The sequence below is a fragment of the Rhamphochromis longiceps genome, linkage group LG22 (genome assembly GCF_057381845.1).
Source record: "Rhamphochromis longiceps isolate RC_006_pf linkage group LG22, R_longiceps_female_GT1.1, whole genome shotgun sequence".
Classification (NCBI taxonomy): Eukaryota; Metazoa; Chordata; class Actinopteri; order Cichliformes; family Cichlidae; genus Rhamphochromis; species Rhamphochromis longiceps.
In genome coordinates, this window is record NC_140577.1 from 12,858,368 (window position 1) to 12,875,111 (window position 16,744).

Below are 16,744 nucleotides of genomic sequence, written 5' to 3' on the forward strand. Positions count from 1 at the left end.
TAAGTACAGCAAATTAATTGTTTGGTGCTTTGCTTCTCAGATAATTCATACTAGTCTAAAATTTGCACTTAGGAGCAAATATGAAACACTACCTTGCATACATCCATTTCCCTTAAGTTTCCTCTCTGCTACATTCCTGATATGTATTAAAAGGTATTTATTTAACTAGTGTGACCAGGTCAAAGTGTAGAAAAGATATTAGATAGCTAAACTTCTATGTCAGTCATTTTTATATCAGTAAATTTAGCAGGTGAGAGCTCAGATTTATCTTTAAATTACAATTATGCACTCCAGTAAAGGAAATGAATGAGGCAGAGGGTATTTGCTTGCATATGACAAGCTTATATACAAGGCTTTTTAAAAAAATTTTTTATTGTTGAACGACAAAGGATGCAACATAACAGACACCAAAGGCAAAATAAATCAGAGACATAACTGTCATATCAATCTGTAAATATGAAAAAAGGTTTATATGAATTGTTCCCAATTCATAAAAAACAACACTGAAAAAAGTGAATGAACACACATCAGACAAATTTCTATTCGTGGCTATTCTATTCTATTCTAAGTTAATAAATGAGGGTATGAACATTTTCACATATAACTGTTCAAAAAAAAAAAGTTGAAAAAATACAGCTGCTTAACCTTGCTGTTAAAAGTTGTGCAATTATAAAGTGCCATTTCTTTAGAAATTGAAAAAGAAAATCACCGTTCGCATGTTTTCTAGGAAAAATTATGTCTTGTTTCATTCGGCAGTGCGATGGTCCACTCAGTCACTTTGCACAACTGTGCAGCAAATTAAAGATTACAAAATTAGTACCCCGTTCAAACAGGTTAAATCTCCTCCTTATATCCTTGAGCCATTTATTTGCACGCTCACAAGCCAATCTTCTTCCAAAGAGATGCAATGGCACATTTCTGGGGGTTGTGAATGCTATTCCCAGTATTTTCACAGCATCCACTCTCTGTGGATATTTAGTCAGAGTCAGACTCATTCATGGCCTCTCTCCTCACGCTCACTTCCAAAAATCTAGCCTGTGCATGTTCCAGGCGTATGGAGCCTCTGTAGATCCACTCTCTGTGATGGTCAGCCTGAGTGAGACATAAAAAAGGCACACTGTCAAGGAAAGGTGATTAGGAAAAGAAACGGGAGCGTTGTTTGTTTGTTTTTTTTAGTTTTGGATTATTTAAACATAGCCAAGGCGGACTTACACTGGAGATATGTTTTTAGGTTAAACATGCTGTCTGTAACTCATAATTTCAAACCCTCCTGAAATCCTGTGCTACAACCTGACAAGCACCTCTGTTAAATATATTTACTGAAGTATGAATAAGCATTAGATCTGCTGTTGACTGGTTAAAATGTAAAGATAAAAAAAAAAAAAAAAAAGACACCCACCTGAAAAACAACCTGTATCAAGCTGCAGTCGATCGCCTGCACCTCACACCTCTGCTGCTCTCCGAAGTATTCTGCATTGAGGCTCTGTCCAACCCTGTATATGGTCAAATGAGGGTACGGCCAGTCCTTCATGTACTGTTTCATGAAATGCTTATGAAAGCCGTCGGGAATGTCGTCAAACATGTTTTCCACTGTTGAAATAATGAATTAAATACGTAAGCGTGCTTCAAATAAACACTCTCCTGTCTGCTGCTTGCTGCAACTGTGAGTAAAAGAAAAGCCGGAGCACAGCACAACTTACACGGTCTGCAAACCAGGTGAAAAAAAGGTAAGCCGACATAGACCGGCGTGTGATCATCCATAAAGACCAAGAACCTGGAAAATGAAACAGCGATGTGTGAGACACTCGTTTCTTCTGACAAAAAGCCCGTGATTATGTTTGTTCATAGAGGTATGAACACCTGAAGCGGTTCTTTCTGCTGGGGAGCTCGGCTAAAACACCAGGCCGGAACTGGAACTTGTTATCCTGGCACTGAACAACAACCCGAGTGCCGACAAAAAGATGCTCTACCTTTGGTGGGGTGTCAAAGGCAATGTGGTGACCGGATACTAGAATCTTCCCCTTTTCTTCAAAGCTAACTTTGTACTTTAACCGTCCATCTTCTGGTAAAGAGGAAGAAAAAATTTTTTTAGTTCCTACCATTTAAATGCTATTTCCTTTTTGAATAATGGTGGTTCATATTTAAAAGTGAAGTACTGCTGTCTGAACACATGTCAGCCTGCCTAGATTTTACCGCATGTACTTCACAAATTAGAAAGAAAATGAAAATGCATCTTTTATAAACAGGAATAACATATTTTAAGTTATTATTCACCTTTTTAACGTTTCATTTGTCTTTGTCTTTCATTTTCAGTTTATTTAACAAGGGTTCAAATTCTTTTAATTGCTTTGGAGCACTTTGGTCAATGTCCTTTTTAAAAAATTTAAGTTGCTGGCTCATGCAGTGACAAACGCAGAAAACTAAGGATAATAAAAAAATGTGGTTATACTTCATTAGGTCATGTCCACAAGTGCAACAGTTTTCCTGCATGCACCATGACTCTATCACTATCCTAAATATGCCCAATGGAAGCAGTGCGCCCTGTAATTGACTGATGTCCAGAGTGTGCAATCCTCTCGCCCACTGCCAGCTAAATATGAGAAAAAAGCTGAAAATCTTAACCACACTGAGGTCACATCCTTAAATGTGTATATTTTGGTGGACAAGAATCCATCGCTTAAAGATATTTTCTTTACGCGCCTGGTTCTGCCAGAGCCTTCTTCCTGTTAAAAGGGAGTTTTTCCTTCCCACTGTCACCCAAGTGCTTGCTCATAGGGGGTCATGGGGCGACCGTGGTTCAGGGGGTTGGGAAGCTCATCTTGTAACCGGAAGGTTGCTGGTTTGATCCCCAGCTCTGTCTGTCTTGGTCGTTGTGTCCTTGGGCAAGACACTTATCACCTACCGACTACTGGTGATAGCCAGAGGCGCGATATGGCAGCCTTGCTTCTGTCAGTCTGCTCCAGGTCTGCTCCTGCTACAACTGTAGCTGCCTCCACCAGTGTGTGAATGTGAGAGTGAATGAATAGTGGAATTGTAAAGCGCTTTGAGGGTCTCGAAAAGTGCTATATAAATGCAATCCATTATTGTTATTATCATATGATTGTTGGGTTTTTCTCTGTATGTATTGTTTTAGGGTCTACCTTACAATATAAAGCACCTTGAGGTGTCTGGTGTTGTGATTTGGGGCTGTATAAATAAAATTGAATTGAATTGAATTAAAAGATATTTTTATACAAATATACAAAAAAAACAACAACAATGAAATGAAATGCTCTCATCTGAAAAGGACTAACAAGTTTAAAGGATAATAAACAAACAAAGAAAATCATAATTCCTGGAAAACCTGCAGTATTTTCTCTTACCCTTTGAAATTATCTCCACTATTTTCCCACGCTGCCACTTCATGCGTTTCTTCCTGGCCAAGACCATCATGTCCACTTTCACTTCATCCTGCGGTAAGTTAGGATGGATGTTCGTAGTTTCATGAGAGCAGTGGGCAGAAGTTGGTGATATCCCAACAGAGGGGTTTATTTCTTTGAGGGCAAAAGTAAGAAGTGGAATTTTAAAGTTATTTGAGAGTTTTGAGAGCAGGATTCAAGTGGTAATGTTTGTGGCCTTACCACTGCTGTTGGAGGATTTCCTTGTGTCACCGCTGCTGTTCTTGTCAGATTTCTGATTATTGTTCGAAACCGAAAAATCGGAATCAGTGGAATCATCCTCTGGTTGCCACTGCATATCAGAACCGGAGCTGCTGGAGAATTCAGCTTCGCTGTAGGACTGCTGAGGCGTCGGCGGTCGCAGGGCGCTGATCTTATAATCGGGCAGTCTGGTCAAGACCACCACTGCTTTCTTTATTAGATTAAGAGAGGCCGAGCCATTTTCCCATTGTGTCATTTGGCTGCTGGTTTCATTTGTGGAGTGAATGGGCTCACATGCCGATTCAGACATAGTGTCTGAAAAGAAAAAAAGCATCAGTGAAACTTGAGCCATCGCCATGCCAGACTTTCATCGTGGTGAGAACAAATCCTGACAACTGTAGCTTGCCATCAAAAGAAAATGAAAATGCTATCAATCAAATTCACATTTAACATTTGTTAAAGCTGCCTTTTCTGTGTGTCAGAGGAGATCTCTTATATAAAGTCCACTGATTTTCACTCTATACAATATATGGTTGCTTAAATATAATTCCCAAGGGGACGAAGGCTTTTTCACCCTCTGTGGTCTGACTCTTCATCGATAATGACCTCAACCTTTTGCCTCAATCTCGAAGGCCATGATTGTAATTTCCATGCTCACAACGGTCCACTTGGTTTTTGTTTGTCTGTTTTTTTTAATTACATAAACCCAAAACCTGTGCTGTCAGGTTAAGAATTAGAGGTTTAAAATCTAATTAGGTGCAAAAATCAGCACATTTTTAAACTACCATCTGCTGCTGGTTTGTTTCACACAACAACAGCACAAATAAATTAATCAGAAGCTAGAAAAAAGCCTTCTGTTTACAGATAAGCTGTTAGATCTTTAAATTTGCCAGATTTCTTGTTACCTGTGCAGCAAATTGACAGCAGCCACTGCATCTCTTTCTAGCAGCGATATTTGTAGCGTTAAGTGGGGCACAGCATTTACTGTACTGCATTTTCAAGCACTACTTAATAAGTCAGTAGTAAATATACAGGACCAGTAAAATGCTGATCCAGTAGCCAGGTTGAGCCAGGAGGGAAAATGATGAACATGCCCTGGTTGCCACTGAAATTGAAATTAACTTGGATAATGCTTCAAAATAAGTGGACAACGATGACCCGAAGGCCTTTTCTAAACATCTCTTTAAGACAGGGGTGTCCAACTCCAGGCCTCAAGGGTCAGTGTCCTGCAGGTTTTAGATGGGTCCTTGAGCCAACACAGCTGATTTAAGTTGCTAATTACCTCCTCAACATGTCTTGAAGTTCTCCAGAGGCCTAATTATTTGATTCAGGTATGTTGACCCAGGCTAAGGTCTAAAACCTGCAGGACACCCCTGCTTTAAGACCACACACCATTGTCAAAACATTATGATGAAAATATGGTGAATAAAGTGGTGTAAAACATAAACAGAAAGAATATATATATATATATATATATATATATATATATATATATATATATATATATATATATATATATATATATATATCTCACTAACATGCAAAATATAACACTCCAAATGGCAGTGACTCAGTCAGGCCAGCCACTAACTGTAGAAATACCTGGTGTCAGAGCTCAGCTCACAGCAGCATGTTTTAAAGGGGTGGCCAGGAGCAGCTGGAGAGTAGACAGCACCTGCTGTTTCATTAAAGCACCACCCAGCTATACCTGTGTGAGCAACTCGGTTTAACTTAGCAAGTTTGTTGTGTAATGTCTTAAAAGTATGTGACATGTGAGAATGTATAACTTTAATGTTTGTGACAGTACAATCAGAAAAAGAGTATGACTTGTCTAAAGGGCTGCAGGAGAAAGCCTTTTCTCTTTAAGAAAGAACATGGGAGCACTGCTTAGGTTTGCAGAGTTGCATCTGAACAAACCAGATAATTTATGGAACAATGTGCTTTAGAAAGATGAGTTCCAAGGTGGAGATGTTTGGCCATAATGCACAGCATATTAGCACAAACACGGATCAGTCAAACTGGCTGAAATGCTCTGGCAGGACTGTGCATAAATGAATGCATAAAACCTAATTAAACTGAAGCAACATTGTAAAGAGGAAGTCATACAGAAAACATTTGCATTTTCATTTAAAATTTAATATCTGGATCAGCATTAGCACCAATGCCAAATGGCAACTCCTTGGAAGTGAAACTGTTTTTCGCAAAAACAAACAAAAAACATGTGACATCACTGTGTCCTGAAGCCCTGAGAATGAATCAGAAAATGTGAACTTTTTGTTTTTGCTGCTACAGGAGTGCTGTAGCACCAGGAGACACTGCGGTCAAGTGAGCCCTCACTTACGAAGTCGCAGTCAAGCTAGCCGCCCCGCCAGCCGCACCGAAAATGTGGTTGCACTACTCTTACGCAGTGTTTTGTGTCCTGACACTATTTTACTTCACAATCCACTCCCATTTTTAGTGTATCTCCACTTTCACCCCTGTGATCCACAGCCCAAATTACTGTATGATTCAGAGAAAATTAACAATAAAATTTACCCAATTTACTCAACTATACTTTTAATGTCCTCATCTTTGACCTCAGATTACAGGAAAACTGTAAGAGGTGACGCAGATATTTCACTGGATTATGACTCTGGGTGACCCCCACTCTGCACCCTGTGATCCACAGCAAAAATTACTGTACGGATTTTGAGAAAATTGATAGTAAACTTTGCACAATTTACTCTACTGTACTCTATATATTCTCATCTTTGAGCTTAGATTAAAGGAAAACTGTAAGAGGTGACGCAGATATCTCACTGGATTATGACTCTGGGTGACCCCCACTCTGCACCCTGTGATCCACAGCAAAAATTACTGTACGGTTTTTGAGAAAATTCATAGCAAAATCTTCCCATTTTGCTTTACTGTACTTTATACATTGACATCTTTGAGCTCCGATTACAGGAAAACTGTAAGAGGTGACGCAGATATCTCACTGGATTATGACTCTGGGTGACCCCCACTCTGCACCCTGTGATCCACAGCAAAAATTACTGTACGGATTTTGAGAAAATTCATAGCAAAATCTTCCCATTATGCTTTACTGTACTCCACATATTGACATCTTTGAGCTCCGATTACAGGAAAACTGTAAGAGGTGACACAGATATTTCACTGGATTCTGACTCTGGGGGACCCCCACTCTGCACCCTGTGATCCACAGCCAAAATTACTGTACGGATTTTGAGAAAATTGATAGTAAACTTTGCACAATTTACTCTACTGTACTCTATATATTCTCATCTTTGAGCTTAGATTAAAGGAAAACTGTAAGAGGTGACGCAGATATCTCACTGGATTATGACTCTGGGTGACCCCCACTCTGCACCCTGTGATCCACAGCAAAAATTACTGTACGGTTTTTGAGAAAATTCATAGCAAAATCTTCCCATTTTGCTTTACTGTACTTTATACATTGACATCTTTGAGCTCCGATTACAGGAAAACTGTAAGAGGTGACGCAGATATTTCACTGGATTATGAATCTAGGCTGTCGCCACTCTTCACCCTGTCATCCACAGCCAAAATTACTGTACAGTTTTTGAGAAAATTGATAGTAAACTTTGCACAATTTACTGTACTATACTCTATATATTCTCATCTTTGAGCTCAGATTACAGAAAAACTGTAAGAGGTGACACAGATATCTCACTGGATTCTGACTCTAGGCTGTCTCCACTCTGCACCCTGTGATCCACAGCCAAAATTACTGTACGGATTTTGAGAAAATTGATAGTAAACTTTGCACAATTTACTGTACTGTACTTTATATATTGACATCTTTGAGCTCAGATTACAGGAAAACTGTAAGAGGTGACGCAGATATCTCACTGGATTATGACTCTAGGCTGTCGCCACTCTTCACCCTGTGATCCACAGAAAAAATTACTGTACGGTTTTTGAGAAAATTGATAGTAAACTTTGCACAATTTACTCTACTGTACTTTTAATATTCTCATCTTTGACCTCAGATTACAGGAAAACTGTAAGAGGTGACGCAGATATCTCACTGGATTATGACTGTGGGTGACCCCCACTCTGCACCCTGTGATCCACAGCCCAAATTACTGTACGGATTTCTGATAAAATTAAATCCTATTCCATTACCAAACAAAATGAGTTCATTGAAGTATTTGCTTAACTACAAGAAATGTCTTTCCACACACAATTTAAATTTTTCAAAATGTCATTCACACACCACCTCAAGTATCAACTTCAGTTTTAGACATTATTTATTCAGTGCTTAATCACAACAATAGTCAACTTAAGGCACTTACATAATAAGTTAAACCTTACAATAATACATACAGAGAAAAACCCAACAATCATATGACCCCCTATGAGCAACAGTGGGAAGGAAAAACTCCCTTTTAACAGGAAGAAACCTCCGGCAGAACCAGGCTCAGGGAGGGGCGGCCATCTGCCTCAACCGGTCAGGGTGAGAAATTACATTTCTCAGATTACTGATTTCTCATATTACTACTACACAGTTTAGATACACTCAACAAAAATATAAACGCAACACTTTTGTTTTTGCTCCCATTCCCCATGGGATGGACGTAGAGACCGAAAATTCATTCCAGATACACAATATAACCATCCCTCCCAAACAGTGGTCACAAATCAGTCCAAATGTGTGGTAGTGGGCACATCTGCTATATTGAGATAATCCATCCCACCTCACAGGTGTGCCACATCAGGATGCTGATCTGACATCATGAGTAGTGCACAGGTGTACCTCAGACTGCCCACAACAAAAGGCCACCCTGGAATGTGCAGTTTTTTGCGCTATTGGGGGTCTGGGGACCCAGAACCGGTCAGTATCTGGTGTGACCACCATTTGCCTCATGCAGTGCAACACATCGTCGCATGGAGTCTATCAGATTGTCAATTGTGGCCTGTGGAATGTTGGTCCACTCCACTTCAATGGCTGTGCGAGGTTGTTGGATATTCGTGGGAACTGGTACACGCTGTCGTATACGCCGGTCAAGCACATCCCGAACATGCTCAATGGGTGACATGTCCGGTGAGTATGCTGGCCATGCAAGAACTGGGACATTCTCAGCTGCCATCTGCCCTGAACAATGTGAACCATGATTCATCCGTGAAGCGCACACCTCTCCAACGTGCCAGACGCCATCGAATGTGAGCATTTGCCCACACAAGTCTGTTACGGCGACGAGCTGGAGTCAGGTCAAGACCCCGATGAGGACGACGTGCATGCAGTTGAGCTTCCCTGAGACGGTTTCTGACAGTTTGTGCAGAAATTGTTTGGTTGTGCAAACCAATTGTTCCAGCAGCTGTCTGGGTGGCTGGTCTCAGACGATCTTGGAGGTGAACCTGCTGGATGTGGAGGTCCTGGGCTGGTGTGGTTACACGAGGTCTGCGGTTGTGAGGCCGGTTGGATGTGCTGCCATATTCTCTGAAACGCCTGTGGAGACGGCTTATGGTTGAGAAATGAACATTCAATGCACGGGCGACAGATCTGGTTGACATTCCTGCTGTCAGCATGCCAATTGCACGCTCCCTCATTGCTTGTGGCATCTGTGGCATTTTGCTGTGAGACAAAACTGCACATTCCAGGGTGGCCTTTTGTTGTGGGCAGTCTGAGGTACACCTGTGCACTACTCATGATGTCAGATCAGCATCCTGATGTGACACACCTGTGAGGTGGGATGGATTATCTCAATATGGCAGATGTGCCCACTACCACACATTTGGACTGATTTGTGACCACTGTTTGGGAGGGATGGTTATATTGTGTATCTGGAATGAATTTTCGGTCTCTACGTCCATCCCATGGGGAATGGGAGCAGTAACAAAGGTGTTGCGTTTATATTTTTGTTGAGTGTATCTAAACTGTGTAGTAGTAATATGAGAAATCAGTAATCTGAGAAATGTAATTTCTCACCCTGACCGGTTGAGGCAGATGGCCGCCCCTCCCTGAGCCTGGTTCTGCCGGAGGTTTCTTCCTGTTAAAAGGGAGTTTTTCCTTCCCACTGTTGCTCATAGGGGGTCATATGATTGTTGGGTTTTTCTCTGTATGTATTATTGTAAGGTTTAACTTATTATGTAAGTGCCTTAAGTTGACTATTGTTGTGATTAAGCACTGAATAAATAATGTCTAAAACTGAAGTTGATACTTGAGGTGGTGTGTGAATGACATTTTGAAAAATTTAAATTGTGTGTGGAAAGACATTTCTTGTAGTTAAGCAAATACTTCAATGAACTCATTTTGTTTGGTAATGGAATAGGATTTAATTTTATCAGAAATCCGTACAGTAATTTGGGCTGTGGATCACAGGGTGCAGAGTGGGGGTCACCCACAGTCATAATCCAGTGAGATATCTGCGTCACCTCTTACAGTTTTCCTGTAATCTGAGGTCAAAGATGAGAATATTAAAAGTACAGTAGAGTAAATTGTGCAAAGTTTACTATCAATTTTCTCAAAAACCGTACAGTAATTTTTTCTGTGGATCACAGGGTGAAGAGTGGCGACAGCCTAGAGTCATAATCCAGTGAGATATCTGCGTCACCTCTTACAGTTTTCCTGTAATCTGAGCTCAAAGATGTCAATATATAAAGTACAGTACAGTAAATTGTGCAAAGTTTACTATCAATTTTCTCAAAATCCGTACAGTAATTTTGGCTGTGGATCACAGGGTGCAGAGTGGCGACAGCCTAGATTCATAATCCAGTGAAATATCTGCGTCACCTCTTACAGTTTTCCTGTAATCTGAGCTCAAAGATAAGAATATATAGAGTATAGTACAGTAAATTGTGCAAAGTTTACTATCAATTTTCTAAAAATCCGTACAGTAATTTGGGCTGTGGATAACAGGGTGAAGAGTGGGGGTCACCCAGAGTCATAATCCAGTGAGATATCTGCGTCACCTCTTACAGTTTTCCTGTAATCGGAGATCAAAGATGTCAATATGTAGAGTACAGTAAAGCAAAATGGGAAGATTTTACTATCAATTTTCTCAAAAACTGTACAGTAATTTGGGCTGTGGATCACAGGGTGCAGAGTGGGGGTCACCCAGAGTCAGAATCCAGTGAGATATCTGCGTCACCTCTTTCAGTTTTCCTGTAATCTGAGCTCAAAGATGAGGACATTAAAAGTATAGTTGAGTAAATTGGGTAAATTTTATTGTTAATTTTCTCTGAATCATACAGTAATTTGGGCTGTGGATCACAGGGGTGAAAGTGGAGATTAACCAAAACTGGGAGTGGATTGTGAAGTAAAATAGTGTCAGGACAGAAAACACTGCGTTTCTAAGCCAGTCGGCACCTATACCGTAATATGCGTAAGAGTAGTGCAACAACATTTTAGGTGCGGCTGGCGGGGCGGCTAGCTTGACTGCGACTTCGTAAGTGAGGGCTCACTTGACCGCAGTCCAGGAGACTCTGAAAGCTGTTTAAAGGGCTACAGCTGTGCCTACTGAGAACGAACAAATAACAAAACAAAGCTGTGTTTAGACACATTTCCTACCTACAATCAAGCTGCGTGGGGGTTTACCTCATTTAATACAAACACAAATAATTCAACCACTTACCTGATGTTATGTCTTAATTATCCGCTGTAATGAGAGCTGAAGCGGCAGCTACATATCAGGCTAACACTGAAATCACTGTTTTGGAGTTTGCGTCATAACTGCACTTTTTTTTCTTTTTTTCTTTTTTTTTTTTATATAAATGTGTGTTATCCAAAATTATCAGGCAGGTTTTTCCTCCATCTTAACAGACTTGTTGTTTTTCTCCTTCTTCTCGGCGTTCAAAAGTGGTTGTTAACAAATGAATCTGAGAAGTGCTGCCCCCTATCGTCGTCTCCCCGGTATTGTCCTCCGGCACACGCCATTTTGACTGCAGGCTTGTGTCAGCAGCAGTCTACGAAAACTTAAATAATATGATACCTTTTATTATTTATATAATTTTATGTTAAGAAGCAGTTTCAAACAATATTTTAGACATTGTAACACTATAGGGAGAAAAAAAAACTACAATCAAGTCATCGCTGACTAAATAGTGGTATGTTCTTTTAGTTAATAAAATCAACCATATTCTCAAGTGGACATATATAACACTTCGAATCTATAAATAGTCTTTTTATGAAGGATGTTCTCGCTTACGGCCATACCACCCTGAACACGCCCGATCTCGTCTGATCTCGGAAGCTAAGCAGGGTCGGGCCTGGTCAGTACTTGGATGGGAGACCGCCTGGGAATACCAGGTGCTGTAAGCTTTTCCTCTTTTGTCCAGCAGAGGGCGCTACTGCTCCAGGGTAGACAGTGATGAAGCAGCAGCCAGGGTAACAAAGAGCGCATTGAGACCACTCATGCTGAATTAAATAATGGTTTGGAGCATAGACGGTCCACACAGAAAAAGTTTTGTATGACAAAAGCTAAACTAGAAGACAGAACTAGGTGAAGAAAAACATGTTAGTTGACCAAAGTAAACAAAAAAACAAAACTAGATTTCAGTTTTTCCCAAATATGGAGGGAATCATGGTAGCCTGGCTTTTTTAAATCTCTTGCCTCTTTAGTTTAGTTTATGCCTCAGACAGAAACTAAATATTTTCAAAACAATGAAAGCTAAACTGAAATGAGCAGCTTCCCTACTCTGGAAATTCGAGGAACTGAAAGTTAGAAACTGAACATATTTGAATACAAACCTGTTTTCCTTCTTTTGCCCTCATTCTGGTTTTGCTGTTGGTTGTTGCTCTTGTGACTAGTCTGTAAAAACCTTCATAGTACCTGTAAGTCCTGCCTACAGCGGTGTTGGAGGACTGTAGGGAAACATGAGCTGCTTTTGATTGTTGATTAATTGTGAGTATGAACACAGAAGATGCATCACATTTAAACAGTTTGACGTACAGAAAAAGAAAACCTGAAATTTGCTAGTTGCTAATTTAATGAGAAATACTTGTGAGAAACATTTTCAGTAACAACCCAACAAAGGCCAAAAGCCTTAAACATGACAGATCTTTGTGTTAATGCTTGGAACAAAGTCTGATTTTAACAGCTCGGTGCTTCGAGCCCTCAGTCTGAAACACTGAAAAGCATCACGATGCACGCCTCATGTCTTCCATGAGACTGCTTGCTTTTTGCTCAATGTCCTGAAGCTTTTTTGTACATACATTATAAACCACATGATCTTAAAAGTATGCACCCACACAGTGGTAAGATTGCACTCTCACCCCACCCCTTCTCCCTCTCTCCATCTCAAGTGATCTGCTCCTCCTGGTAGGTGGAGGTGGAGATCGAGCCATAAGGGTCCACGACGGTCTGGGCGCAGCGTACCACCGTCACCAGAAGGAAAAAACACAGCAGGAAGAGAAAGAAGAGAGCAAAGCCCAGGTCCACGTCCACCTCGAACTGCGGCACGGGGTGAGACGGCTTATCCATGTGGTCAGCGATAATGGTGAAGGGAGACAGTTTCCGTTTCTTCTCCTTTTTCAGCGCAGCAGCATCACTTTGGGACGGCGTGCATGCTCAAGGTGTTGGTGGTGACTTTGCGCATGAAAGAAAAAAGGTGACAAACAGCTTCTGAATGCAGAGGCAGCACATAACCAATGAAGTCTATCCTGGCTGCATGGAGGACGACACTTTCAATGCAGAAGCAAATGTCTGGTTTTTATTCCGATCAGCAGCAGTTTGTCACATTTCTGTGTCTAACAAAGGGAGGGAAAAAAAAAACACCTGGAAAAACCGTTAGAATGCAAAATATTCCACCATAGATTTACATGTTGCACCTGCAGGGTTATCTTATCGATGAGCCCATAAAAACTGCAGTGAATCACTTCGAATCAGTTATTAATTACAGTTTATCCAGCAAGTCTTCCCCATAACTTGTTCATTTAAGAGAATTACAACATTTGAAAAGCCAAAGAAGTGACTGATAGACTCTTTTTGTCTTTAATAATCACCACTTTCTAATTTCTCCTGCAGGAACAGGCACAGTAGCTCTCGCTAAATGATCAAAACGTCCACAGCTGTCTGGACACATTTCTTGAAACACAATTTCCAAACTACAGTTGCTAAACTCGTGACTCTTCTGGCAAAACCTCACAAACTCACCCTCACAAACCTCACAACACAAAAACTGCTTTTGTCTGCGTCATCCCCACAACAGGTCATAATAACAACAGTATGCAGCATTCATTACACAAAAAGTACAAAAAGGTGTGTGTGTGTGTGTGTTTAGGACACATTTTCAACATCACGTGGTCGTCTTGTAATTCTGCAACCACCACATTGATGATTTAGTAGGTCACCAAGCTCATGATCCATCATAATGCAGTTTATTGGCTGTAAAGCTACGAATGTGACCTTAACCTTGAGCACACTTTGCTTGTTATGTGTTCACTGTGTGCAAGTTTCACTAAACATCCTACCAGCGTTTGCCTGGATGAGCTAAAAATGACAAAAATATGACATAAAAACACAAACAGACCCTCCCCAACCTTTATATTGTGTAGACGTACCAAAGCACTGGTTTATACGGGAAAGAGAAACTGATTCGCTCTCTGTGCTACTTCTCATTCACAGTAGAAAAGCAGAACACAATAAATGTTAATGTTTTATATGTACAGCAGAGCTCTCTTACTATATATCAACATAAGAGAAAAATATTGAGACACTTTTTTGTAAGTAAATTATTCTGAGGCATCCATTTCTTTTTTTCTTCAGCTCGACCTCGCTCTGACCTGCCACCAGTTTGAACGGCGACTTAAGCAACAAGTGTGAGCAACATTTGTTACTGTGTGAAACTCACTGTGCGAAAATGCGTTTCAGCGAACTTTGAAAACAAAGTTGAGTGAGATCTGTAAATCGTGCCTAATGAGGCAAAAACTGCTTTAAAGTTTTCCCCAAAGAGTGACTGAATCAATACATTATCTGAGGACACTGAGGATGAGTAAAGTTAAACATGTATCCAAGAACCCCCCCCCCCAAAAAAAAAACTGAAATAATTCAAACTCACCATCCATCCCGTGCAGGACTTTTCGCTGCAGATCCTCTCCAACAAAACTTTTCAAAAGTGTTCATAGCATCCTGCTTTCCTCTGAGGCTCCTTATTACTCCGATTACATGAGCTGGTCCTCAGTTACAAAAGTCTTTACCAGCCTCCTCTTTCGTGATTGTCAAGAAAAATGAGCAGCCCACAAATTAGCTCTTGCACTCAGAGACACATGCATACACATGCAAGATGCACAAGCATGCACTTGCATCTCACGACCTCCCCAGGGCATGTAAAGCCTTATTAATACTTAAGCAGGAATTGAATAACGGTCTACACAGTTCACAAGTGACTCAAACACCCCACTGCTTTTGTTGTCCTGTCAGGAGGATCTTCATCACTGTCACCGATTAGCCTTCACACCAGCAAAACTTCGGCACCTCAGGTGACACTGAGCCTATTCTTTACACAGAGCCGAAAAGGTAGCGAGGGAAGGAGGGGGAAACTTGATGGTAGAGCAAAAGGAAGAGATTTAAGCAAGAAGAGTAAGATTGTACCCAGAGGAGGAAATGAAAGCCAGAGGAGCAGAAACAGGAGATGCATTAGCAATTAAATTGCAGAGCAGGATGTGAGAGAAGGCTGGAAATTGACCCTGCCACTTTAAAATGGAGATTGTTACAGTGATGCTGCCAGTGACATGAACAGTGTCCAGGCTGTAGTGTAGGGCACGGCGGTAAAGTGATCCCACTCAATATGCAATTAGGTAAGGAGGCCTTTTAGACTGAAGCCAAAATACTGTAGGGAAGAGAGAGATGGGCGGAGGAAGAATCCAGAAGTGGTTACGTCTTAGGATCTTAAATGTTAAACTTTTAGACACTTTTGTTTGTTTGTTTTTAGGACAACTGGGGGGAAAAAAAAATAAAAAATCATCTTGAGAAATGTGCCAGGCGGCTGTGTGTCACCAGCACTTTGTGCCATCTGATATTGTAATAGCTCCACGGTGCCTCCGGGTCTACACCAGCAGAACCAGTGACTGATGTACAGTATTCATGCCAGACTGCATTTACTCCACCTACACAGGGCTCCTTAATGATGACCATATCATTTTGTGTTCCAAAGAAAGGATTCTCAGATCCGCACATTCAGATGAGAGAGAATGGGAATAATGACAGACTGTTATTGGGACTTTGTTTTCATGTAGTACAAATAGTTTATGGAAAAGAACAAAAATGAGAAAAGAGAAAAAAAAAAGGTCTGAGTAAAACTTTTAGGACTATCAGCTACTTCAACTTTTTTAAAAGACCCCAAAAAGCTGCAAAATGTCCAGTATGTGTACATGCCGTATAATTTGTGTCAATAACAGGCTTCTGACAAAACTGCACTATACATTTTTTTATGTATTTATTTAATATATGTAAAAAGTGATATAAGTGCATAAATACAGAAAAAAGGTCATTCTGGTTGCTAGGCAACACATGGTAACATGTGGTTTTCTGAATTAGAGAGATCTTTTTTTATATATAAATGTTACATTTTTGGGAGCTGTCAGTTAGCCAGTTTCACGTAATGACAAAATAAATAAATAATAATTTTGATTTACCAAATATGTTTTTTTCAGTCAAACATATTTGTAAAAACACACACACACACACACACACACACACACACACACACACACACGTAAACAAAATAAGGAATTAGAGGAGTTCACCACGGCCCCGGAGAACTAAATATATAAGAAAAACTATGTCAATTGGTCAATTAATTGTCACGTATGCAAGTAGGAACTAAAAGCACTGCTCAGGAAAAATAGAAAAACAAAATACACACACACACACACACACACACACACACACACACACACACCAATCCACCAGTCTAATCTGCCTCGGGGGCTTCTGTGCCTGGAGGCTAATTATTCCAGTTTTCTTACACTTAAGTTTTTTGTGTAAAAGAAAAACCATTCATTCATAAAACCATTCAACGGTTAATCGTCTCCATTATCATTTACTTTAACCTCAGGTTCTACTCCATTATTACCTCAGTGTTAAAAATGCCAAAACTCTTAAGTTTAGTTTGAAATGAAAAGGAAAAAAACCCCCACAGAA

The 16,744-nt window shown here is 40.4% G+C and overlaps 2 protein-coding genes and 1 non-coding gene across 3 annotated transcripts; 1 reads left to right on the forward strand and 2 right to left on the reverse strand.

The window, feature by feature from the left end:
- Window positions 1-361: 361 nt before the first annotated feature.
- Window positions 362-11,441, reverse strand: LOC146643632 (histone-lysine N-methyltransferase SETDB1-B-like). Its single transcript, XM_085396601.1, has 7 exons — window positions 11,237-11,441; window positions 3,621-3,953; window positions 3,363-3,533; window positions 1,861-2,062; window positions 1,701-1,774; window positions 1,400-1,590; window positions 362-1,092 (listed from the first exon to the last, which is right to left on the reverse strand). Exons 2-7 carry the CDS (start codon window positions 3,946-3,948, stop codon window positions 976-978), a joined length of 1,083 nt encoding a protein of 360 aa, XP_085252727.1. The 5' UTR covers window positions 3,949-3,953; window positions 11,237-11,441; the 3' UTR covers window positions 362-975.
- A 362-nt stretch (window positions 11,442-11,803) lies between these two features.
- Window positions 11,804-11,922, forward strand: LOC146643633 (5S ribosomal RNA). Its single transcript, XR_014909469.1, has one exon. It is a non-coding gene; the product is annotated as a 5S ribosomal RNA (ribosomal RNA).
- Window positions 11,923-12,901: 979 nt separating this feature from the next.
- LOC146643634 (cortexin domain-containing 1 protein) lies at window positions 12,902-13,084 on the reverse strand. Its single transcript, XM_085395674.1, has one exon. The coding sequence runs from the start codon at window positions 13,082-13,084 to the stop codon at window positions 12,902-12,904; it is 183 nt and encodes a 60-aa protein (XP_085251800.1).
- Between the last annotated feature and the right edge of the window lie 3,660 nt (window positions 13,085-16,744).